A 27,935-nucleotide genomic window follows, 5' to 3' on the forward strand; every position below is an offset into this window, starting at 1 on the left:
GGTAAGAGGGGGACACTGAGAGCAGTGGGGAACCTGCAATCAGAATGTAAAGTAAATAAATACCTTAGTAAATATATATACATATACATACATATATATAAAAGTAAAGTATTTTAGATATTATTTATTTTAGAAATACATGGAATAAATCTACAAAAATTCAATCAATTATCCCTAATGCACACTTCGTATTTTCATATTTATTTGGTTGGTTGTGTTTTCTTGTAGATGTGTGTGTGTGAGTGTGTGTGTGTGTGTGTGTGTCTGTGCATGCATATACATGTGAGTATCTATGTACGGATATGTGTTTACCCTGGGATAAAAATAGAAGTCATAGAATAAGTTATAAGATATATACACGTCTCTTCTTATACAACATGGGTCCCAGTATATAATTCTGGTTGTATAGCTCAATGGCAAATGCCTTTACTCACTGAGACAACTTTATAGTCTGCACAATTTTTTTCTGATTTTTTTGTAACAGGATTTTTCTGTGTAGTCTTCCTTGGCTGTCCTAGAACTCACTCTGTAGACCAGGCTCAAACTCTGAGATCCTCCTGCCTCAGCTTTCAAAGTGCTGGGATTAAAGGAATATGTCATCAATATCTGACATTTTTTTAAAGTAAATAAATATGTCTTTGCGTTATTTTGACACTAGTACTAAGTGCTAAAACAAAATGTATTTCAGAATACTAGTGGAATAATTAGCTGCTTGCTAACAAGCAAAGTCATGTTGCCAAGAAAAAGTTTATTTAAAAAATAAAGCCAATGGTCGTTGTTCTATTTGCAGGTATGATTAAGAGTCACACATTATATTTCATTTTGGTTACCAAACAAATGTTGACATCAAGGAAACCTTGTGACTCTTTATCATCCTAAACTGTCATGATGAGGTTGGGGGAGATGGGACAATCAGTAAGATCCTGTATAAGCATGAGGACCTCAGTTCTCATCCCAGCACACATGGGAACAATGCATGTAAGAGGATGTGCTTGCAACACTGGATCTGAAGGTGGGAACAGGTGACACTCTGGGGCTCACTTATTAGGCAGCCTAACAGAACTAGAAAATTCCAGACTAGTGAGATCCTGTCTCAGAAGCACAAAGTGCGTGGTCCTGAAAGTCAACAGCTGAGGTTACTTTCTGGCCTCCATATGCACAGACTCCTGCATACTACACACATATGAACACAACAGCTAAATTAATCAATCAATAATAATAAAGTAGTTGACAAAAGGCTCATGATATGAAAAATTTTCTGTTGCTCTGCCTCCTGCCAGCCAGTTACGAGAGGTGCTCTGCCATCTTGGCTGCCAGATGCCAGAGAGATCTGAAAGCTCCAGGTATGCAGACAGTCTGAGGCTAACATCGCTTGGGTCTAAACCTGTCAGGCTTCTACCTGCACCCAGGCCCTGGGCAGCTTGGTGGGCCATCTGTGTGCCAACCCAGCCAGAAGGTCATTTGACCTACAGACTGCCCAGCACTTGCAGGGGCGTGCCCCACCATCTTGGCTACCAGATGCCAGAGAGATCTAACAGACAAAGCCAGCTAGCAGACATAGCTCGAGGCTAACATCGCTTGGGTCTAAGCCTGGCAGGCTTTTGCCTGCACCCAGGCCCTGGGCAGCTCGGTGGGCCTTCAGTGCTCCAACCCAGTCGGGGGTCATTTACCCTGCAGACTGCCCAGCACTTGCAGGGCTGCATCTTGGCAACCTGACAGAACCCTTTAGCAGACATAGCCCGAGGAGAACATCACTCGGGCCTAAGCCTGTCAGCTTTTATCTGGATTCAGGGCCTGGGCAGCTTGGCGGGCTGTTTGTGTACCAACCCAGTTGGGGGATCTTTTGCCATGCAAAGGGATCAGCACTCGGAAAAGGTCCCCACAGCATCCGCCATCATTACCCCCTGAAGGAGCAAACTGGCAACACCAGGTTCACAGACACAACTTGGGGCAAGTCACACTAGGGCTCCAACAGCACCCAAGAGGAGGGCAGCATATCAGCAAGCTGTGTCAGGGGGAACGCAGTCATCCAGAGGTGCTGAAATAGCCTTACAGGCTCACAGAATGTTCAAACACTAGTCAGTGACAACAAGACAAATGCCAGAGATGGCAAAAGGCAAATGTAGAAACATTACTAACAGAAATCTAGGCAATATGGCAGCATCTGAACCCAATTCTCCAACAACAGCAAGTCCTGGATACCCAAACACAACAGAAAAACAAGATTTGGATTTAAAATCACTGGTCATGATGCTGCTAGAGGAACAACAACAACAAAAAAGGACATAAATAAATCTCTTAAAGAAATGCAGGGGAACATGAATAAGTTAGAAGCCCTTACAATGGAAACACAAAAATCACTTAAAGAAATTGAGGAGAATATGGGTCAACAGATGGAAGTCAGTAAAGAGGAAATACAAAAATCACTTAAAGAAATGCAGAAGAAATTGAGTCAACAGGCAGAAGTCATGAAAGAGGAAACACAAAAATATCTTAAAGAATTAAAGGAAAACACAAACAAATGAAGGAACTGAGCAAAACCATCCCGGATCTAAAAACAAAAGTAGAAACAACTAAGAAATCACAAAGGGAGATAAAAAACCTTGGGAAGAAATCAGGGGCCATAGATGCAACTATCAACAACAGAATACGAGAGATGGAAGAAAGAATCTCAGATGCCAAAGATACCATAGAAACCATTGACTCAACAGTCAAAGAAAATGCAAAATGCAAAAAGCTTGTAACCCAAAACATCCAGGAAATCCAGGACACAATGAGAAGACCAAACCTAAGGATTATAGGTATAGATGAGAGTGAAGATTTACAACTTAAAGGGCCAGCAAACATCTTCAATAAAATTATGGAAGAAAACTCCCTAACCTAAAGAGAGAGATGCCCATGAATATACAAGAAGCCCACAGAACTCCAAACAGACTGGACCAGAACAGAAATACTTCCCATCACATAATAATCAAAACCCCAAATGTACTAAACAAAGAAAGAATATTAAAAGCAGTAAGAGAAAAAGGCCAAGTAGCATATAAAGGAAGACCTATCAGAATCACACCAGACTTCTCACCAGAGACCATGAAAGCTAGAAGATCCTGGGCAGATCTGATGCAGACTCTAAGAGAACACAAATGTCAGCCAAGACTACTATACCCAGCAAAACTCTCAATCACCATAGATGGAGAAGCCAAGATATTCCATGACAAAACCAAATTTATATAATATCTTTCCACAAACCAAGCCCTACAAAGAATAACAGGAGAAAAATCCAATACAAGGAGGGAAACTGCACCCTGGAAAAAGCAAGATAGTAACCTTCTTTCATCAACCCCAAAAGAGGATAACCACTCAAATATGAAAATAACATCAAAAATGACAGGAAGTAATAATCACTATTCCTTAATAGCTCTTAACCTCAATAGACTCAATTCCCCAATAAAAAAGACATAGACTAACAGACTAGATAAGGAAACAGGACCCTACATTTTACTGCATATAGGAAACACACCTCAGTGTCAAAGACAAACACTACCTTAGAGTAAAAGGCTGGAAGACCATTTTACAAGCAAATGGTCGCAAGAAACAAGCCAGAGTAGACATTCAAATATCAGTAAAATTGACTTTCAACCTAAAGTCATCAAAAGAGACATGGAAGGACACTCTTGCTGGTCAAATGAAAAATCCACCAAGAACTCTAAATTCTGAACATCTATGCTCCAAATTCAAGGGCACCCAAATTCATAAAAGAAACTTTACTAAAGCTCAAAGCACACATTGCACCTAACACAATAACTGTGGGTGACTTCAACACTCCACTCTCCTCAATGGACTGATCAGGAACACAGAAACTAAACAGGGACACAGTAAAACTAATTGAAGCTTTGTACCAATTGGATTTAACAGATATTTATAGAACACTTCATCCTAAAACAAAAGAATATACCTTTTTCTCAGCACCTCATGGTACCTTCTCCAAAATCGACCATATAATTGGTCACAAGACAGACCTCAACAAATATAAGAAGATCAAATTAATCTCATGCCTCCTATCAGATCACTATGGAGTAAGAGTGGTCTTCAATAGCAACAAAAACAACAGAAAGCCCACATACACATGGAGGCTTAACAATACACTACCCAATGATATTTTGGCCAAAGAAGAAATAAAGAAAGAAATCAAAGACTTTTTAGAATTTAATGAAAATGAAGGCACAACATACCCAAATCTATGGGACACAATGAAAGCAGTGCTAAGAGGAAAACTCATAGCCCTGAGTGCCTCCAAAAAGAAACAGGAGAGAGTATATACTAGCAGCTTAACAGCACTGGTGAAATCTCTGGAACAAAAAGAAGCTAATTCACCCAGGAGGAATAGAAGACAGGAAATCATCAAACTCAGGGCTGAAATCAATCAAGTGGAAACAAAATGAAACATTCAAAGAATCAACAAAACCAGGAGCTGATTGTTTGACAAAATCAACAAGATAGATAAACCCCTAGCCAGACTGACCAAAGGGCACAGAGAACATATCCAAATTAACAAAATTGGGAAGGAAAAGGGGGATATAACAACAGAAACTGAGGAAATTCAAAAAATCATCAGATCCTACTACAAAAGCCTATACTCAACACAACTGGAGAATCTGGAGGAAATGGACTATTTCCTAGACAGATTCCAAATACCAAAATTAAATTAGGATCAAATAGATCATCTAAATATTCACATAACCCCTAAAGATATAGAAAGTGTCATAGAAAGTCTTCCAACCAAAAAAAAAAAAAAAAAAAAAAAAGCACAGGACCAGATGGTTTCAGTGCAGAACTCTATCAGACCTTCAAAGACCTAAAACCAATACTCTTCAAACTATTCCACAAAATAGAAACAGAAGGGACACTACCCAACTCCTTCTACAAAGCCACAATTACGCTGATACCAAAACCACACAAAGCAAGAGAACTTCAGACCAATTTCCCTTATGAACATTGATGCAGAAATACTCAATAAAATTCTTGCTAACCAAATCCAAGAACACAACAAAAACAATAATTCACCATGATCAAGTAAGTTTCATCCCAGGGATGCAGGGATGGTTCAATATATAAAAATCCATCAATGCAATCCACTACATAAACAAATTCAAAGAAAAAACCTCATGGTCATTTCATTGGGTGCTGAAAAAGCATTTGACAAAATTCAGCATCCTTTCATGCTTAAAGACTTGGAAATGACAGGAATTCAAGGCCCATACCTAAACAAAGTAAAAGCAATATACAGCCAACTGGTAGCCAACATCAAATTAAATGGAGAGAAACTTGAAGCAATCCCACTAAAATCAGGGACTAGAGAAGGCTGCCCCCTCTCTCCATATCTTTTCAATATTGTACTTGAGGTACAAGCTAGGGCAATTAGACAACATAAGGAGGTCAAAGGCATACAAATTGGAAAGGAAGAAATCAAACTATCACTATTTGCAGATGATATGATAGTCTATTTCAGTGACCCATAAAACGCCACCAGAGAACTTTTACAGTTGATAAACAACTTCAGCAAAGTGACAGGATATAAAATCAACTCAAGCAAATCAGTAGCTTTCCTATACTCAAAGGAAAAGCAGGAGGAGAAAGAAATTAGGGAAATGACACCCTTCACAATAGCCACAAACAATATAAAGTACCTTGGTGTGACTCTGACCAAACAAGTGAAAGATCTGTATGACAAGAACTTCAAGTCTCTGAAGAAGGAAATTGAAGACCTCAGAAAATGGAAAAATCTGTCATGCTCGTGGATTGACAGGATTAGTATAGCTAAAATGGCCATTTTGCCAAAAGCAGTCTACAGAATCAATGCAATACCGATCAAAATCCCAACTCAGTTCTTCATAGAGTTAGAAAGAGCAATTCTCAAATTAATCTGGAATAACAAAAAAAAAAAAAAAAAAAAAAAAAAAAAAAAAACCAAGCAGGATAGACAAAACTATTCTCAACAACAAAAGAACTTCCAGGGAAATCAGCATCCCTGACCTCAAGCAATACTACAGAGAAATAGTGTTTAAAAAACTGCATGGTATTGGTACAGTGACAGGCAGGCGGATCAATGGAATAGGATTGAAGATCCAGAAATGAACCCACACACCTATGGCCACTTGATCTTCGACAAAGGAGCTGAAAACATCCAGTGGAAAAAAAGATAGCCTTTTCAACACATGGTGCTGGTTCAACTGGAGGTCAGCATGCAGAAGAATGCGAATTGATCCATCGTTATCTTCTTGTACTAAGCTCAACTCCAAGTGGATCAAGGACCTCCACATAAAGCCGGACACACTGAAACTAATAGAAAAGAAACTGGGGAAGACCCTTGAGGACATCGGTACAGGGGGAATGTTCCTGAACAGAATACCAATAGCATATGGTCTAAGATCAAGAATTGACAAATGGGACCTCATAAAATTACAAAGATTCTATAAGGTAAAGGACACCATCAAAAGGACAAATCGGCAACCAACAAATTGGGAAAAGATCTCCACCAATCCTACATCTGACAGAGGGCTAATATCCAATATATACAAACAACTCAAGGAGTTAGACCCCAGAAAACCAAATAACCCTATTAAAAAATGGAGTTCAAAGCTAAACAAAGAATTTTCACCTGAAGAACTTTGGATGGCTGAGAAGCATATTTTAAAAAGTTCAACATCTTTAGTCATTAGGAAAATGCAAATCAAAACAACCCTGAGATTTCACCTCATACCAGTCAGAATGGTAAGGTTAAAAACTCAGGAGACAGCAGGTGTTGGCAAGGATGTAGAGAAAGAGGAACACTCCTCCACTGCTGGTGGGGTAGCAAATTGGTTCAACCACTCTGGAAATCAGTCTGGCGGTTCCTCAGAAAATTGGGCACGTCACTTCCAGAGGACCCTGCTATACCACTCCTGGGTATATAACCAGAGGATTCCCCAGCATGTAATAAGGATATATGCTCCACTATGTTCATAGCAGCTCTATTTATAATAGCCAGAATCTGGAAAGAACCCAGATGTCCCTCAAAAGAGGAATGAATACAAAAGAGGTGGTATATATACACAATGGAGTACTATTCAGCCATTAGAAACAATGAATTCATAAAATTCTTAGACAAATGGATGGAGCTGGAGAACATCATCCTAAGTGAGGTAACCCAGTCTCAAAAGAACACTAATTGTATGCACTCACTGATAAGAGGATATTAGCCTAGAAGCTTGGAATACCCAAGACATAATCCACATATCAAATGATGTCTAAGAAGAATGGAGGAGTGGCCCCTGGTTCTGGAATGGTTCAGTGCAGCAGTATAGAGCAATACCAGAACAGGGAAGTGGGAAGGGGTGGATGGGAGAACAGGGGGAGGGAAGAGGGCTTATGGGACTTTCGGTGAGTGGGGATGTCTCCTCCCCGCCCCTGCAACTAAGTTGGCTAGCCGGCACCCAACTCTTCCTATGGCTACCTCCGGCCTTTGTTCTGTGAACAATAAGGCTCCACACCTCGGCTATCGACACCGCCCCCAAGCCGGCGTTTACCTGAGCCACCAGGCTGAAGGCAGACGACCCGCTGAGACCTGGAGCCAGAGGATTCACAGCACCGCCTTTGAAGCTACCGACTTCTGGGGGGTTGGCCGATCCCCCAAATGTCTATATAACCTGTCTTAAATTTATTAAAACCAGTCTTGACCGGAATTCCCGCCTTGACTCAAATCCCTTTTGTCTCTGTCCCTGTACCCCAAGATTCTCTCAACAGGTAACCTGGTTCACATGTAGCTGCTGGCGGTTACATGGGGAGCCAGTAAAGGGGAAATCATTTGAAATGTAAATAAAAAATATATTGAATAAAAAATTAAAAAATTAAAAATTAAATATTTTTTAATCTAAAAAATAAATAAAGAAAAAAGTTTTCTGTCAACCTCAACTACACAGCAATTCTGAGACCACCCTGAGAGTCAGGAGACCCTGTCACAACAAAGGGAAAATTCTGTCCTGAATAATTTAAACAGGTACATGTGGGTATCTGAAAAAGGCAGAAGAGAGTGACAGATAGCCTGAAGCTGGAGTTGTGAGCTACCTCACATGGGAACTGGGAACTAAACATGTCTCCTGGAAGAACAGCAAGTGCTCTTTACAGCTGACCTATCTCTCCAAACCAATCACCACATTTTTTTGACTAATCATCTCTATGCTTTGCAATTACAAAATAATGCTCATACTGTCAAGGTTTTCTATAACATCTAAGAGTTTTAATGTCATTTGTATGTATACAAAGTAAATTGAGTTGTTCATAAAATATATTAATTTATTTAATCTATTTTAAGCATAACTAATTTTTTGGTAAATTTTGGCTTAGTTCATAATACATGTTGATGCAGTCCACAAACATCAGCCCAAACACTGAAAGGGTTCTTACCATGTTGATTCCTGTTCCAACAGACTTTTTACAGCCTGCAAGGCAAGGTGACATGTATGCTATGCCATTGTCCCCACACACTGGATCCCATGTTTTTGTTAAGCAGCTACACCTTGTGTTGCAGTCAGCAAGAAACTTATTCTCCATATCAAAAGACTGCTGAATTCTGAAATTATTTAAAATAAAGTCACAGATACAGAAAACCCACACAGCACTTTATTTTCTCCCCTTCATCCTAGCATGTGTGTGCTTGGATGCACAAAACAGAGGGGGGGGAGGGGATAGAGGAAGGAAGGCATGGAGAGAGGGAAGGAGGAGGAGGAGGAGGAGGAGGAGGAGGAGGAGAAGAGAGAGAGAGAGAGAGAGAGAGAGAGAGAGAGAGAGAGAGAGAGAGAGAGAGAGAGAAGAGAGAGAGAGAGAGAGAGAGAGAGAGAGAGAGAGAATTTCATTTTCTCCCCCCAGAACAGAAACAGGAATACTACAAATATCAATGTGCAGCATCTGTACTAGGATTTGGCCCACAAGTTATCTTCTCTACTGGTCCCACAACTTCTTTTTTCAGTTACTTCAGAAACAAACCTTAAGTGCCTACTCCATGGGAAAGTACTGTGCTATTAGAGCTAAAATGTAGAGGGCTTATCTCTCATTGATGTGCATGATGGGAAATAGTGAAAGAGGGCTATCTTGAACAAAATCTACAATTTTCATTTATTAGACACTGCATTCTGCCTCCAAAACAGAGGAGTTTGACTAAACAGGCACGATCTTCAGAGACAGAAAGTGCCCAGCACTCACAATAGGATTGAAAGACAATAAGGTAGATGTCTAGGGGCTGAATTCAAATCCTGTCCCTCAAATAGTGTGAAGTTAGCACGACTGGAGATGGGCTCTATATGAACAGTTCTAATTGGTGATGCTGAAGCCATTTTTTGTAAACTCAATAATGACCCCTGAATATCAGTCTCCACATTTACAACATGAATGGAAAGATACTTATATTAAAAAGAGATTCAAATCTAATATTAGTTATGATTTTACATTTGAAATTATTCATATCTTTCAATTCTTAAGGATTTTTAAACAAATTTTACTTTTAATCTATATTTCTCTCATGTGTTTGCGTATGCATGTGTTTGTGTCTGTATGTGTGTGACTGAGCACTTGTGAATATACATGTACAACAGCATGTATGTGGAGGTCAGAATATAACCTTCTATCTTATTAGAGACAGAGCCCCATGCTGTTCACTGCTGAAAATGCCAGAATAGCAGGTCCAGAAACTTTGAGTGCTTTTCTGCCTAGGCTATTCAGCTCACAGTGGGAGTGCTACTATTACAAATAGCCAGCCATGTCAAGCTTTACATGTGTTCAGGGCCTGTGAACTCAGGACTTCCTGCATGCCCTGCAAGCATTTGACAACTGCATTGCCCTCTCAGCCCTTCCAAGGGAATCTCCAAGTGTATCCTTTATTTCATTTTAACAAATTGGTTATTATATAACTGTGTCCTAAACTAGGTTTTCAATTTCCCAGGCTAATACAAAATATGGACAGGCAACACTTGAAATATAAAAATCTAAGACTACAGAGTGCATGATATATAAGCACACCAGTGTCATATGTGTGTGTGCATATATATATAGACTTAGCAAGTATTAGATTCATTATGCTAAATTTGAGTCTATTGTAGAGACTTATGCAGGATTACAGACTGTACAGTCCCCTTTTACAACTATCTGTTTATGGTAGAATAAATATATGTAAATTTTAATCTACAAAACCTAGGTTATTTTTTGCTATCACACTTTAAAGCACACTAGAAACTCACCATGGCAACTACATATAAATACAGAATCACAAACTTAGTCAATGGTGATCCTCATATATCTTTAATAAGCATATAACCTGTATGGGCTGGTGTAGGATTAATGGGTGGAAGGAAGCCACAAGATAACCTAGGATTATTACCCTTAAGTTGTAAAAAAATGTCACCTGGTCATATATAACTTATGAAGAAAATGGACTAGCACTTGTAAAACTATTATGAAATTCATAAGGAAACAACATACCCTTCATAAGAGGTAGTTAAGCCAGCAACTGGAATGCTATCACAGCTTAGCATAAAGTTACAGAGAGATAGAAGGCACTCAGACATGAATAGGAAATATGCTATGAATGCAGCTTTCTTGAGAGTAATCTTGAACTTCTTCATAATGAAACCACTAATTAAACATCCAACACATACTGGAAGTGAGGTATGAAGACCTATAAGTGCAAGTAAAATAGTATTTATAAAATATGGGAGAAAAATAAATATGTTATTAGTTTGTCTAATACACCTTACTTAAGAAACTATTTAGTACAAAAAGGGAAATAAAAGCTATTTAGTTATGATATTTAGTTATGATATACAGTGATCATAATTCCTATTCCTTCACAAATTACATAAAAAGAGGTTTCCCAATGGCCCTATAAAGTTACTTTTAAAAGACTATTAGCATTTATTTACTCATTTGCAGAAAGTTATAAAGACTTTATAAGCATAACACACACACATACATACATACATACATACATACATACATACATACATACATACATATTAAATGAATATATTAAATATTTTGTGTATTTCTTTCCACTCTGTTTATTGTGAATTTGATTCAGATTCAGCTCTAGGTGATTCTGAGGGTTGCTGCCATGTGCGTGGTAGAGCATTTTGTGTAATGTATATTGTCCATTATTCTTCATCCTGACTCTCTTTCACAGCCAAAAATCAAAGAGGAAAAAAGAGAAAAAAGAGAGGAAAGAGAAATTCCTAGCTAAGTTGCACTTGTACAACCCCAGCCACAAATTTGGAAGAATTTAACCATCCTTTGCAGCTCCGTACCACTGCATTCAATTTTATACATCTGAGGATGAGAACTGGGACCTGGACTTTCAGAGAACCCAGGATAATGTGGATGCTAGTAGCCTGTGACAGCCAGTTTTTGGGTGTAAAGTAGGTTTAGTGTATTAAGAAGAAAATCAGAGAGTTGCTGCACACTCTCTTCAGATCACCAAGCTACTGAATTAGAAGCAACATGCAGAACTGAAGCCCAGAACTGAAATGTAGGAAGGAGATTAAGAATACCAGTGAGCTAACTCTGTATTCCTCTTTGAATTAGCATATTCCCTGTTTGAAAATCGATTGACATAAGCTGCCTCCCAAGACTTCCATAATTCTGATGATTACCATTCAAATTAGAGAGGGAGCTAGAGGATATTTCTGGACTATTTGTTTCCCAGTCGTGTCTTAATTTCCCTGGATGTTGAAAAAAGGAAATTTATAAGAATATCCTAAGAGATTTTAATTACATAGTGATCTACTAGTCATGTTATGTTACTGTTTATCATGTCCTTGGGATGCTATTTAAGCATGTTCTTCTGGAAGGGGAAGTGCTATCAAGGGAAGAATGAAACTACATACCAATGAGGAAGATCGCATTTGCAGTGGATGTTCCATAATGATGCTCCAGGTATTTAGGCTTGAAAGTAAAAATACTGGCAAATCCATTTATCTGAAGCACACTAGTAAGGATGCAAAGCATGTAAATAGGGTTGCAGGAGAGGCTCTTCATGAAAAGAAAGAAATCTGAAACAAGAATACAAAATCCATCAAGTCAACTTATCCTTGCATTTTGTGTCCAGTGCTCCTCTACAATTTTCTCACAGAAACCAGAACAACACAGAAACCCAGGCATACGACACACTCTTACCCTCATTTGATAGGTAAAGCATTGTCCCCTCCCATCTTCCAACCATACACTTTAAGACTAACCCTGATCGCTTGAGAACACTGCACAGGTCTGAACACACATACAACTATGACATAGAGTTAAGAATGCACAATGTTGAACACTCTACTGTCCCACCTTAGCTTCTCGCAGAAGCATCTCCACTCTGTACCTTTGCTTTACAACATTCCTGCTTGTTGTAAAACAGTCTGTTCTAAGGGAACAATTGTCCTGTAATCTATCACACACATTCAAATACAGAATGTCACCTATAATGTTTTCTCTGTCAGCCTTGACTTCAAGAATGCTCATGGCTAAATTTACATTTTCTTATTAAATAGATTTTTTTTTAAATCTTTAACTTTAGCTTGAATTTCTGGCTATTTGTATTTTATTTTTACTGAGACCAATATTTTCTGTAAAATAAGATTTTCACAGAGATGGAAAAATATATTTGTTCATTGATTGTGCATATTGACTTCAATTTTTCATAAGGTCTAAACTAAAGTAACTCAATTTCCCTATCAGATCAGTTATTTTCAAATGGTAACTCTGGAAGAAGTTTATCATATTTGAGTAGGTACAATTAGTGACAAACTATCTCAACTCTACACAAATGACAAGGGCTCACTAACCACAGACCCATCTAAACCAAACTGAGTTTAAAGATTTCCTGTTTGCCTTTAGGGAATCCCCTTTTTTCCTCCTTGGCCTTTGCTGTGTGCTTCTCCTCTCTGGCATTTTCATTTCCATCCACATTATCCTGTAATCCTTCCTTTGGAAGTGTTTTTGGAAAGAAGAAAAAGGGGATGCTGGCCAGGAAATTCACTCCTGCACAGACCAAAAAGCCAATCCACCAAGCACCAACCCAGCGTATATCAGTGGGAGTTATGGTCAGGTCATCTGTAAAGAAATAGAGATATAGCATTAGCTTACATCATTCCTGTATAAACTATAGAAAGTTATTATACATCATGATTCCATCTGAGCATAAACTTTGTATATCAGGCAGTGGTGGTGCATGCCTTTAATCCCAGCACTCAGGAGGCAGAGGCAAGCAAATTTCTGAGTTCCAGAGTGAGTTCCACGACAGCCAGGGCTACACAGAGAATCAGTTCTCAAAAGAACAAAAAACAAATCACTTCTTCTTGTTCTTGTTCTTGTTCTTGTTCTTGTTCTTGTTCTTGTTCTTGTTCTTGTTCTTGTTCTTGTTTGAACCTTGAACATGTTATCCCCTGCCTCTGCTTCTTAGTGCTGGGATTACTGGCATTTCCAACTCCTTTGGGATAATTCAGACCTTTAGAAAAAGTGTCTGAGGTTGATTAATTGAGCAAAGTTAAAACTAAGTGTGAAGAAGAGCTTCTGTAGAACTACGTGGAGAAATACTTAAAACTACATTTCAAAAAGACTTAAACAACAGTTGAGACACATTTAAGCAACAGATTCCCTCTGGGGAAGGCTGAAGAAGCCTTTGAAACAGCCAAAAAGGGAGTGGGGCTGAAAGTTATGATCAAATGTGACCCCAATGACCAGAACCCTAAATGTGAATTGATCTATGCCCTCAGCCCACTCTTGCAGTAGCTAAGGGCTAAATGACTAGTAGGATAGGCCACTAATGCAGAACTTTCTTTTGAATGGTAGAAATAATAAACTCATAAGTCAAGAGCCTTAGAGGAATTGTTGTGCCTTAAAGATAGAAATCTTGGGGGACTTTGTAGTCAGAATGAGATGCTTATACTGAGGAAAGTCTAGTTCAAAGAGTCTAGCAGACAGGTCCCAGGAATGCCCTTTCTCTAGTGCCTTCTTCTTTGCATGAGGAGACAAAGCATGCCTTTGTTCCTGTTCCACTGTGGCTGTCAGGGATTGGGGCTGACTTATAAAGAAATGGCTTTATTAACAGGGAAGTGGCGCCAGGGCTGAAATTTTGTTCTGCTGTTCAGAGCAAGGTGTTTCTCAAGCTAAGTGCCACTTAATTTGAGGGAAATAAGAAAAGGAACTTGCCAACTAAGAAATGTTTCCCTGATCCTTAGTCATCAGGGAAATGCAAATCAAAACAACCCTGAGATTTCACCTCACACCAGTTAGAATTGATAAGATCAAAAACTCAGGTGAAAACAGGTGCTGGTGAGGATGTGGAGAAAGAGGAACACTCCTCCATTGCTGGTGGAGTTGCAAGTTGGTACAACCACTCTGGAAATCAGTCTGGTGGTTCCTCAGAAAACTGGGCATGATACTTTTGGAGGACCCTCATATACCACTCCTGATCATATACTCAGAGGATTCCCCAGCATGGAATAAGGACACATGCTCCACTATGTTCATAGCAGCCCTATTAAAAACAATGAATTCATGAAATTCTTAGTCAAGTGGGTAGAAATGGAGAATGTCATCCTGAGTGAGGTGACCCAGTCACAAAAGAACACACATGGTATGCACTCACTGATAAGTGGATATTAGCCCAGAAGCTCAGAATACCCAAGAAACAATTCACATATCAAATGATGCCCAAGAAGAAGGAAGGAGAGACCCCTGCTCCTGGAAAGGCTCAATACAGCAGTGTAGGGTATTACCAGGACAGGGAAGTGGGAGGGGGTTGATTGGGTAGCAGGGGAAGGGAAGAAGGCTTATGAGACTTTTGAGGAGGAGGGGATCCAGGAAAAGGGAAATCATTTGAATTGTAAATAAAGAATATATCTAAGAAAGAAAAAGAAAAGGAACTTGCCTTCTGGATCCAGGCAAGAAACCCATCGGAAAAATAAGGCAAATCCCAGATGAAGGACACTAGCTTATGTTCCCCAGATGTGGAAAGAATAAGGGCACTCGACCCTTAAGAATAAGGGCCCAAAGATGGTCTCTGCCTCAGCTCCTAAGTATTCTTTCCTTAAGTTGGCAAAGTAGAGGCCCACCTTCCCAACACTGCTCAGTCATGAGCAGGAGTAGTACCGGTTGCTAGGCAACTGGGAGACTTCCACCCAAAGATCTTAAATCCTGCCTAACTCATACAAGAGGTCCACAGGAGGGCTTGATTTTCCCACTCTCAGGATTAGACTCATCTCCCAGGCTCACTCACAGGCAAATATCATCCCGATCCACTCAGTTCTGGCTCTCAGAAGATGCTCCCCTTCTCAGTGGGGTAAGGCTGGTGATTTCTGTTGGATGGGTATCACAGAGCGTAATTTCATCATAGGGCTTTTCTTTGTAAGATTTGGGTGCAAATCACTCCCTTTGTGATCTTAAGATAATCAAGAAGTACAGATTAACTATGGTGTAACTTAGGCTGCAGTCTGTAATCCAGCTCTTCTGCTATAAATAGGGGACATGTTGGGGGTGGGGGGAAAGACAGCTGGAGAAGATCATGGCCAAAACCTCAGCTTTCTGAAACAGCTTTGCATAATAAAGCCTATGTAAGCAAAATTTTAAAACCAATAGTATGGCTGCAACATGGTAGGTAAATGAAGAATTTTGAATCAGAATGTGGCATTTCACCCTTCCCTCTGCGGCATTAGGTCTGCCATCTGTAAGTGGTGATAATTTGCTTATGATAATTAACTTTTCAAAAAAAAAAATATCCCAGAATATTCTCTCAAACTCTGGGGACTGGACTTTATAAGTGAAATTCATTGTGTTACCTGTATTAACAGACCCTGTGTCTACGTAGATGGTTGCACAGAAAGGTCCCAACAAAAATCCAATTATTGGGCCAATAATTTTTCCAACTTCTAAAATCCCTGGAAGCAAGCAAAGACAGGTCATTACATAATCATATTTCTTCCCTTTAGTTTATAGATCTGGGCATCAAATACAAAAGGCTAGGCAAGTGTTATACCAATTGAGAGACCCCCAACTCAATGTTTTTAGACCTCTAAGCAATTAGCCCATCACAGACTAACTTGTTTTTCTGCTTTCAGCTTGAGAAAGATAGCCCACCCTGTTCTAGTTCCAAAGTTTAACTCAACGATGCCCCAAGAACGTTTGCTCCAGATAATCTCTAACCTTCCTTACTTCCTCATTCTGTACTTCCCCATTGCCTGTTTTGTCCTCCACCCCTTGCCTTGTGAATTGTGTCCTCCAACCCTTGTCTTGTGATTTTTCCCCTTTAAATACTCCTAACTTCAGTTGCAAGGGGTCCTCAGTCCTCTACCCCTGTGCGGTGTATGTCTGTGGAACCCAGAATTCTGGAATAAAGAAATCCTCATGCTATCGCACGAGACCATTTCTCACAAGTGATTTGGGTGTCGCCTTCCGAGGCATGGGGTGCTGGGGCACCCTCAGTTTTTGGGGGTCTTACACAATCAGCTACATACCTTACTACCTCAGATATTTTTATATATCAGCATATAAAAAAATTAAGCCTGATATATATATATGCACATATATATTGTGTTATGTGTACATACATTGGTTCTTGTAAATACTGAGAACAAAGCTCCAATTGTTTTAATATAGGATGCCCCCATCTCTTGCAGACTTGTTTCCCAGGGGGCACCACTGGAGTATGATGGAACATTTCTCCTTCCCATTTCATTTGCTTCCCAGTCAAAAAAATGGTTTTATTTCATGCACATTTCCACCATAATGAGATCCTCATGACAGGCCTCCAAACCACACAGTCCAGTGAAACAGACTCAAAGCCCCAAAGATGTGAGCCAAATGAATCCTTTTTCTTCACAAAGCATTAATTCAGGTATTAATTAAAGTGAAAGAAAGATGACTGACACAGAAACTTCATTACTTAAAGCAACATTTCAAATATTCTTTTATGTCCTATCATGGACAGTCCCAACAAAGCCATGATATGAACAAGGCATATCATGAGATTTATATAGTGAATAACATTAATTTTTGTATATTGAACCATCCCTGCATCCACAGAATGAAGCATACTGATTCAGTATTATGGTGAATGAAGTTTTGATGTGTTCCTGGTATCAGTTTACAAGAATTTTACTGAGTAATTTGTGTATATGTTTGTCTTAGTCAGTGTTTCTATCCCTGCACAAAACATCATGACTGAGAAGAAAGTTGGGGAAAAAAGGGTTTATTCAGCTTACGCATCCATGTTGCTGTTTATCACCAAAGGAAGTCAGGACTGGAACTGAAGCAGGACAGGAAGCAGGAGCTGATGCAGAAGCCATGGCTTGCTTCCCCTGGCTTGCTCACCTTGCTTTCCTATAGAATTCAGGACTACCAGCCCAGGGATGGCACCACTCACAAGGGGCCCTCCCCCCTTGATCACTAATTGAGAAAATGCCTTACAGCTGAATCTCATAGAGGCATTTCCTCAACTGAAACTCCTTTCTCTATCATAACTCCAGCTTGTTTCTTGGAACTATTTGCTTGGAAATCATTTTAACAGCCCTTCACACTGAGGTAGTGTTTTTATATGGAGCAGAATGATGGATCCTGTTTATATATCCAATCTGTTACCCTGTGTCTTTTTATTTGTGAATTGAGTCCATTGATTTTAAGAGATATTAATGGCCAATGATTATTAGTTCCTGTTATTCTGTTGTTGGGAGATGGTACTATGTGTATGTGATGCTCTTTTGGGTTTATTGTGAGATGATTAACTTCTTGTGTTTTCTTTGGTATAGTTACCCTTTTGGTGTTAAGAGTTTTCTTTGTAGTATCCTCTATAAAGCTAGATAAGTAGAAAGATATTTTTTAAATTTTATTTTTTCATGGAATATATTGGAATATATTGGCCCAGTGATATCTGTAAAACAAAATTTTACAGAGGGGAGAAATGTCTCCTGGGAATGTGGAGCACCCAGTAAGTACAGAAGCTGAAAATCTCACTTGGCAATTTACTATACTTCTGAAACTCTCCTTCCTAGTGGCAGGAACTAAGAAATACTGAGCATGTTAAGATGTAAAAGAATCCATCTTGTAGCCAAAAAAGTTCTGCAATGCTTTTCTCCAATTGTTTATGTAATTACATTTACCTCCCAACAGGATAAATTGTAGTATGATTTCAAATATGGTAGAAAAGGCATTTTTAGCAGGCTGTAGAATTCTCCAGGAACTCTAAACTCTAAAGAACAGGTTCCTTCTTGTTTTTAGTCATCCTGGCAAGGCAGATGAATTTGAAATAGGCCCAGACTAAGGATATGTATATCTGAAAAACCTTATTACAAAGTCCTTGTCTTACAAGTGGGTGTTGGGCAAGGTAGAAAGAATTTACATTTGAGTTGGTACATAGCTCAAAGCCACCTCCCCCCATCCCAGAGGCCAGGCTTTCTGTCTTTTGAGTTGCTAATCTGCAAATGAATTGAATACCTTAGGAGCATCCACAACAGACAAGTTAACCCAGTTCCACCTTTAACTCTTGACCTTGCTTGTTATGCAGACAGGCTATCTCTTCCCAGGCTCACTGGGATAGCAAAGGAAGCTTGTGAGGAACTACTTGTGAGGAGAGGTTTTGCAGACCTCTCCTACAGAGTCTTTGACCAAAACAACCTTCTTAGCCTATCCAGGTGAGATTCTGGAGTCAGTAGATACTTTTTACTCAGAGAGACACTCTTGGGTAGTGAGTTAGTTAATTCACCCAGCTGGGCCTAAGGGCTATAGCGGGCTAGTTCACAGGGCTGGGCCTAAGGACTTGCAGGTGAGTTCACCCAGCTGGGGGCTAGAGGCTGCTATGGGAACTGTTTGCCAGGGGCCTACTGCGACTCCCGGGCATGGCACATAGTCTGCCTGTTGCATTCTTCTCTGTGCTTTCTTATATTCCTTTAAGAGATTTGTTTCCCCTTTAAGGGTTTCTACCGATTGACTGTGTTTTCTTGTATTTCTTTAAGGGAATTATTTATATCTTTTCTAAATGTCACTATTACTTTCATGAGATGGGATTTGAAGTCAGAATCTTGCTCTTCAGGTGTTTTAGGATATCCAGTGCTTGCTATCCTACTACAGAGAGCTGGGTTCTGTTGGTGCCGAATTGCATTGGCTTCTGTTGATTATTTTCTTGCACTCGCCTTTCATTGTATGGTTGTCTCTAGTGTCTGCTGACCTCGGTGCCCCATATTGGATTAGGGCAGGTGGAGGTATGTGTCCAGTGTTAAAGCAGACTGTGTCTCTAGTTAAAGTAGGCTTCCTGTGCCACTGGTTGAAACTGACCTCCTAGGAGACAGGTAGAGATAGGGAGGGGGTTGCTTATCTCTCATCAATGTTGGTGGAAGTGAGGACTAGGAAGGAGACAGGTCTCTGACAGGGATGGACAGAGCCCATGTATCCTTGGTCCCATCCAGTATGGGGGTTGTGGCAGGGATCTTACCTCTGTCCTTGGTTAGAACAGCCTCGTGAGAAACAGGCAAGACTGTGGTGGAGGCCAGGTGTGCTGATGCACTGTGAGTGCAGATAGAGATCCTGGCACTTTACTTTAATCTTCTGGTTCCTTCTAAATCTCTGGCTTGTTCTGTTTTCACCTGTGTCTAGTTTGTTCTATCTTGACAATCTGTTTCTGGAAAGCTGTCCTAGTATGAAACTCTCAGTAAAAACTCAACTCTTCCCTTGCACAACTCCTTCCCTCTTTCTGTGCTGCTCCTAGGTAGCCTCTCTTTCCTGTCCTGTTCTTGTGAGAGCTGGATTTATCTTATCTCTGGCTCTTCTGCCAAGTCTTTCTCTGATTCATCGGTTTGTCTTCCCCTCAATAATACATCACTTTCTAAGATGGTTGCTTCCTTCTATGAACTAACCATACTTAGATTGTTTGGGATATAAAAGGTATATAATAGTGATGAATCTGTACTCCAGTTTGATCATTCTGTAATCCAAAGCATGACTGCATTGCAGCCAAATAACAGAGACCTAGAAGATCTTTGGATGTGATCCCTTACTAGAGAGAGCAGCCACGTTGCTGTATTAAAACTCTTCTACATCTTGCCCCTTTCTGCTTAAGTTTAAAAATTGTACGCAGTTTAACTACTACAACAGAAACAATAATTAATCCCATAAACTTAACAGTTCAAATGTCCTTTTAAACATCCACTGTTGCTATGATCCTTACAGCATCACTTGCTGCAGAACTGATCATCTGTCCTACAAATGTGGATTTCAGCTTCAAGAGTTTTCAGTCTGCCAATCTGGTGAATGATCTTTCCTTTAGCCCGTTTGATGAGCTCTCCCCATACAGGGAAGATAAGGATAAGGGGGGATTTCCGTGTCATCTATGTTTCTCTATTTCTGTGTCTCTTCCTTCCATGAATCATGCCTTTCATGTACTCAGGGTGGATCTTTATAAATTTTGGTGGAACCCATAATTCATAGACAAAAACCTCTTACCCAATGCCACACATTCTATGACTTCCATTCCAATGTTAAAACATGTTTAAAGTATACAGGTTGATAAAATTCAGCCTTTTTTGTTTTACAATCCAGTGTCTTTCAGAAGCTGTTTTTCCTGCCTCATTGGTATTCAAAAAATTTGAAGTTAATAAAGCATTATTCAGTCTATTTCTTGGAGTTCTTATCCCCATTACTGTTTATTAAGCACCTCTGTTAAAGTGTGATTAGCTCATTCAATAAGTGCTTGACTTGTTGAATGATATTGTATAACTGTAATAAGATGTGTAATTATAAAGCTAGTCATTTAGAAAACTAAGCTATTTATGTACTAAATATAATATACATTAAAGTATTTTTTCACCTTAATATAGATGTTATATATTTTATGTATTTACGTCTATAATTTGTCTTTGGAATTTTGATAAAGAGACCCATACTCTTAAGAGCTTATTCTAGAAAAGTTCTCGTATTTTCTTTCTTGGTATCTATGAAGGTATCTAAAGAGATGACTAAATTGAAAATACAAAAGAATATTGTCAAATAAGTCTCCAAGAAAGACAACAGTAATTTTTAAAATTTAATTCATCTTGAGTAATCCTAAGCCTAATCCTGTCCTCTGTTATTCTCTTCATTTTTTAGTGATATGTCCACATTATTGAAAAAGATCCCATATTCCAGTGGTTCTTAAACTTCCTAATGCTGTGACCCTTTAATACAGTTCCTCATGTTGTGGTGACTCCCAGTAATAAAATTATGTTTGTTGCTACTTCATAACTGTAATTTTACTACTCTTAAAAATTATAATATAGGCATGTATGTTTTTCAGTGGTCTTATCTGAACCCTGTGAAAGGATCACATGACTTCCAAAGGTATTGTGACTCACAGGTTGAGAAACACTACTATATACAGTTATAAATTTTTAATAATCAACTAAAAATGAATTTACTCACAAACATAAGCAATTATTCATAATAAACTCAGATCATTTAGAAGACAGCATAAGAATATGGGCAGTGTTTGACTCTTGCCTGGGAAGTACATAGATTTTTTTAAAAGATAATATCAAGGAATACAAAGAAAAGAATGAATTGAGGTATATGTTAAAATAACAAACAAACCTTTCTAGGCTAAAGGAATATAAGGAAGAAAACTGTACTGTTAACTTCATAGAAAAGCAGGGTACAGAGCCTGTGGAAGTAAAAGAGAGCAGCTAGTATATAAGAAAACAGTTGGTATGGTAAAATATATCTAATTAAAAAACATGTGTTTGGTAACAATTATTCTGCAAGAATTTTTATGAGACAACAAGAGAAAACACTACAGGGCCCACCTGATGGCTCAGCAGGTAAAGACACTTGTCCACCAAACCTGGCCCAAGGACCCCAGTTCAATCCCCAGGACAACACCTGATTTCTGTCTTCTGACCACCACACTAACATGCATGTGTGTGCACATGCACACTGAGGGGGGTAATAAAAAAGTAAAACTATATTTTAAAATACTACTGACTGAATTTTAAAATATTACATACACAAAGTGGCCAATAGAAAAGTCATAATAACTTACATGTGAAAGAAAACCTAAAAGCAACAAAAAATAAAGCAAATGAATCTAAGGAAGATTTTGCAGGAAATATTGGGGAATCACTTAATGATTTTGAGTGTGGTAGCATCAGAGGACTGTAGGGTCAGGAGATAAGAGAGCTCTTCAATAGTAGGCGGCAGCTTGATGAAGGAACTTATATTGACCTCCCATTACATTCCACCATTGAGGAAGGAATCTTATGACCTGAAGTGTTGTAGCACTTTGCTTATCCTCAGGAAACTATAAAGCATCCAAATCAATAATTGATTTCTACCCTCCTAATGATGATTCTCATACTTACCAATGTATAAAGGAGAGTTTTCTTTTTTGGCAAAGTCTTCTATGTATGAAATACCTAAAGGCATGATGGGAGTTTCACCCATTCCACGTATAATGTTTCCTACCAGTACATATATCCACATCAATGATTTCATTTCTTTCACACACTCTGCATTAAAACAAGAGAAAAGCACATGAATGTTTGAGAGTCAAGTATAACTAACAATAAATGTTTGTAAGCCTATTTTAGGTCAATGTTTCATTATAGCAAAAAAAAAAAAAAAAAAAAAAACCCAAACTAGATTATATTATAGATTAGATTATATTATAGGTTAGATTATATTTATTATATTGCTAAATGTATCCTTCTAAGTCATTTTTCCTTGTAGGGACTAAATATGTCGGTTGAGTAACAAAAGATTCTTAATAAGTATATTCAAACTCAGGAGGAAGAATATTCTTGGTTATTAGACATCTCTCTTCCCTGAAAAGGAAAATAAATTGTGTTCATTCATCTTACATGTCTATCAAACCCAGTGTAATATTAAAGCCCTTCATAAAAGAGCATTCTGTAGCTGAGTCTCTGAGCTGAAAGCAATGAGAAGCATGAATCAACCTGATGGGTCTTGGCTTGGCTTAAAGTTCTGGGTTCTGTTTTCCACACACAAGAAGCTGTTTGAGGACAAGTTGCTTGTAGGTGAAATCGTTGTTTCATATTCATATCTGTGTGGACACAGGAAACATTCACCGTGAGGAGTTGAATGCAAGGAGAGCATCCGCATGTTATTGACTTCTGCTTCCTGAATACAGGGCATCTGAAACCAGTAAAGACATTTCCAGAGCAGGCAGTCTAAGAAATTCTATGGCATGGCCAGTGAGAGTATGCAGCATGTAAAGCACTTGCCTCACAAGCCTGAGGACCTGAATTTGAAGCCTGAAACCCTCATGAAGCAGAAAGATGACATAGAGGAATGACTCCATAGAATAGTCATCTGATCTCCAAATGTATACACACTCACACACACACACACACACATACACACACACACACACACACACACACACACACAGTGCACCACATACATAGATGGTAGATAGAGAAATAGATGATTATAGATATAGATAGATAGATAGATAGATAGATAGATAGATAGATAGATAGACAGACAGACAGATAGATAGATAGATAGATTGATAGATAGACAGCAGAGAGAGAGAGATAGGCAGGCAGGCAGGCAGACAGACAGACAGACACGGAAAACTGCATCATTAGGCAAAACATGTTGGCCTGGAGTTGAGTTCTAGAAACCTAGGAACTGGGTATCATGTCCAGTGAATGTCACCAAAGCACATGAGAAATAGTAACATGAGAATGAAAATCCCAAAGCTACCCTCAGCTACACAGCAAGTCTGAGGTCAGCTTGAGCTTCACTATAGCCTGTATCAAAACCAAAATAAAGCAAAACAAAGCAAAGAAGCTGAATGAATGGAAATAAAATCAAACAAATAAAAAATAAAACAGCATAACAAAACCCATGCACTTTCTTTGCACTTACCTCACAAGTTTCTACATTTAGGAGATATAGCATTCACATTCTCACATGTCAACACACTGTGATTTCTAGATGACTATTTCCTACAATTAATTGGTGTGAATAAAGAACAAAAGCAAGAAAAAAGAGATTCAATAAAGTAGAATTAATATAAACGTTTTAGACACAAAGAACATAAAACAAGACACCTGCTTTGGGTTCTCTGAGTTGTGGGCCTATTCTTTCTTTCTGAGAATTTGAACACCCATTCTTCCATGTGCTCATTAACTACAACAGAAGAAATAATCCACACATCATAAAGAGAAGTAACAGAATCTATCATCAAGGAACACAGTCTCATGAGACCAAAAATGGTAACAAACTGTGGCCATTTAACTTGAACAAATCCCCAGGGATAGTCATCCTAGAAAGAAACTGACAGAATGCAAACACAGAGGGAAATGTGTCCAAACTTTCAGTTGCCTTCAAAAATACCTGAGTACATAAAATAGACTTCATTTAGTTCATTATCCACTTAAAATTCAATTGCTCATTCAAGGTCCATTTATTGCCCCCCCTAATGAAAATAAAATGGCACTAAGAATGTTTCAAAACAAAAGAGAGGAAAGTTCCTTTCCTGAAAGATAAATAAATCTAAATATGGAGATGACGCTCAAATAGTCATTGATGCCTGGCAAGCACCAGTCCCAGGTTTGATCCTGAGCACTCAGAATACTCAGTAAAACCAGACATGACACAGTGAGAAATGCCTATAATCCTAGCACTCAGAACACATAGGAAAAGTGTAGCTGCCCACAGCCACATGTAAACCGGGTTACCTGTTGAGAGAATCTTGGGGTTATAGGGAAGAGGGGCGAAAAGAACGTACGGCCAAGTCAATGTTCACTGATCAAAGCCGTAAACTTTAATGGCGCCAGACCTTTTAACAGTTCGGGCAAACCCTTCCCCCCAGACTCCAGGCTGAGTTCCGGTGGAAGTTGTCTAGCTTCTCTTGGAGGTCTTCGTCTTGACTGCTCCGGCAGCTGGGCGGGTCACCTGTTTAATTCAGGAATCCCTATACCTGGAGGAACAATGAACTTAACCTTTACTACGAGCGCTCCACCCTAGGTGGAGCAGGATCCTGGCTAACTGGGAGAAGTTAACCTTGACCAAAGTCAAACTCTGACCAAGTGCAAGACTGCCCCAATATGGCTCTGTACATGTCCTCCCTTTTTTTATTAATTTGAACACGAGGAGGTAGAAAACAAGTGGATAAATATCCTTCATAAGAAGGCGGGCCTTAACCAGGAGGGGAAGCATTGACCGTAATTCCTCTTAAATATTGTATAACGTCTTTTTCAGAGGAGGGGTAATAGGCTCCCTTATTATTTTAAGGACAGCCTCTCGACGTTAACCCCTATGCAATTAGGTGTACTTCCTGGGGACTCAGAAGCAGAAATTCACCTCCCCATGCAGTGCTTTGCCTCGCACGTCTCGCTGGTACCCATGTTTGTTCAAAAACAAACACACATAGATCTGAGTTCTATGTGGCTCCCTCTTTGGAGATCCACTTGTGTAAGTTTTGAAGCCAGGGGGGTCTGCAAGTGTCTTTAACAGACATGTAATCTCTCCATCCAGGTGAGCCTGGGTGGAGACAGCCAGTCTGCTTAACAGACAAGGTCAAGAGTTAAAGGTGGAATAGGATTAACTTGTCCCAGAAGTATCCAATTCAGTTGTAAATTAACAACTTTAAGGACCCAAGGCTTGGCCTCTGAGATGGGAGAGGTAGCCTTGTGTATCAAGAAGTAAGCTGTTACTTCTCAGGAAAAGTGGAGACTATATGTTAAATTAACACAGCTGGCTGAAGATTGTTAGCCATCCTCAAAATTGGAATCTTCAATATTGGAATTATTTCTAGACCAGTCTATGGTTGAGTCAGCTGAACACAATAAGGAGAAGAGTCATTTTAACTCTTCTTTAGATTAATTTTTCCTAAGCTAGCTTAACAGTCTCCATGTTCTGTCCCACAAAGTCTAAAAGCTTGAAGCTAGGCAATTTATCTAACCTGGGACATTTAACAATTGAGGTAAGTCAAGAACATATACCCAATATAGCTCTTATGTTACCATGGTCTGGGCATTCAGCAAGCACAGTCAGCATATCTTCTGCAGCATTCTGTGGAAAAAACAGAGGACATGCCTTCTCCCCCAATATTAAATCAGGATCATGGCATATGTTAGTAAGTGAATTCCTTCATTTCACCTAGACATCAATATGTCTAATTACAAGATGTCATATACATTTAGCAAGGAGTTTCTTGGCATCCAAATTTTAAAATTTTTTTTTTTTAAAACATGCAAGCATAATTTAAATTATATGCACAGGGACACAATTTCCCTTCTCTTCTTTCTTCCAAGAAGATATTGTTTTATTAATTTAAGTTGGAACACAAAGTATAAACCATAACATAGGCAATAACTATGTAATTATATAAAATATAGTTGCTTTTTCTGTTAGAGCAGTTGCAATTAGACAGCCTAAAAATGAATCATTAGTCACAAGTACATATTTTTTTAATCTTTTAAATTAGAAATATGAATATCATTTATCTGTAATAACTAAGTCCTCTAGGATTAACACCATTACGTGGTAGAGGTAGAAATTGAGGACATCAAGAACAAATCTTTATAATTTGATGTGCACAAAATATAAAATTATTTCAAATACCTAAAGGACAGTCATTTAGAGAACATATCCTTTGTTCTTAGAAATTTGAATCACATTTGTATAAACTGTAGAAATTAAGAATTAGCAGTATTAAAAATGGACCAATTTTAAGCAATTATAAACCATGAGCTATGTATATCTACTATTATTAAAAGCTTGACCTTTAACATCTTAAAAATAGCTGCTATAGCACCCAATTCAGGTATCTGTGTTGAAGCAGGGAGAAACTTAAAGGAATAAACATGTGATCTGATAGTACAAATTATCTTTTGGATAACAGTTATTAAACCAACCATTAATAATAAATTTGATTGTTGCTTGAAGCAAGGAACAAACGTTTCCTACCTTGAAAACAGAGGTTTAAGACCTTCTGTGGCAAGCTTAAAATGAGGTAAATAAGATAAAGCCAATTAATATATCCTAACAACCTTTGAAAGCCATTTACCTAAAAATTCTAAAAGTCCATAGGAACAAGGGCCTGTAACAAACATTCTATGAACATTATACACTGAAAATTTTAAGATCTTAACTTCTAGTATTGAAACAGAGACAAAACACATTTTTTTTTCTGTCCTAGGATCTACCTTTAGTCCTTGGCAAGGACTAGACCTGAGCCTTTTAACTAAGACAGGATTAAACAAAAGAAACCTGTAATTTCATGGTCAAAGGAACCTACTTGATATCAAATACATTTCTACAGAGATATCCTTTTTAATCTTGGAGGGTTAAATTTTGCTCCTACCATTGTAGCCTATAAACTTGTGGAAAAGTGGCAATGGGCCTCTAAAACCCATAGCTGTATCACTCTCAAAATTATCTTAATTACAAAATGTTAACAATTACGAGCCTGCAAACTGAAAACTGTAGCCAATGACACACTGATTTTTATTGTAACTCAATGTTTTCTTGCAATATTAGAGCACAATTGTAATTTTGGAAGCAAATCTCAATTTTAAACAATCTATTTTCTTTAAAATTAATGGCAAACACATATTTACAGCACAAGGTTTGTATGCCAGTTCTTATGTTCAAGTGTATAACAGTGTAACTTATTAAAGAGACAATATTTTAAATCTTAATCTTCATTAAGTCTAATCTCCAGGCCAAGATTCACATGAAACACCATGCCAATTTAGGAGCGTCCCAAAGGCCTGTATTTCCTGGATTGCGTCATGCCACGTGGTGTTCAAAATGGCGACTACCCTAAACTACCAGCCTTAATCGTCATGCCACATGTTTGTTTAAAAATGGCGACTACCCTAAACTACCAGCTTTCACCTAACATTTGTTAATAACATTATACCTTTTAAATCATG

General features: G+C 38.7%; 1 protein-coding gene across 2 annotated transcripts in view; it reads right to left on the reverse strand.

Moving 5' to 3' along the window:
* The window catches only part of LOC127679379 (solute carrier organic anion transporter family member 1A6-like), a 54,073-nt gene that overhangs the window by 9,335 nt on the left and 16,803 nt on the right, over positions 1-27,935 (reverse strand). The window contains exons 4-10 of one of the 2 annotated variants that reach the window (XM_052175208.1): positions 22,977-23,083; positions 22,383-22,529; positions 15,843-15,941; positions 12,895-13,116; positions 11,907-12,071; positions 10,507-10,702; positions 8,440-8,605 (exon numbers count right to left, since the gene is read on the reverse strand). In XM_052175208.1, the coding sequence (XP_052031168.1) occupies positions 8,440-8,605; positions 10,507-10,702; positions 11,907-12,071; positions 12,895-13,116; positions 15,843-15,941; positions 22,383-22,529; positions 22,977-23,083 (1,102 nt within the window). The remainder of the gene's footprint in view (positions 1-8,439; positions 8,606-10,506; positions 10,703-11,906; positions 12,072-12,894; positions 13,117-15,842; positions 15,942-22,382; positions 22,530-22,976; positions 23,084-27,935) is intronic. The other variant, XM_052175209.1, reaches the window with a different exon arrangement.

Source organism: Apodemus sylvaticus, chromosome 2, assembly GCF_947179515.1.
Source record: "Apodemus sylvaticus chromosome 2, mApoSyl1.1, whole genome shotgun sequence".
In the NCBI taxonomy this organism is placed as follows: Eukaryota; Metazoa; Chordata; class Mammalia; order Rodentia; family Muridae; genus Apodemus; species Apodemus sylvaticus.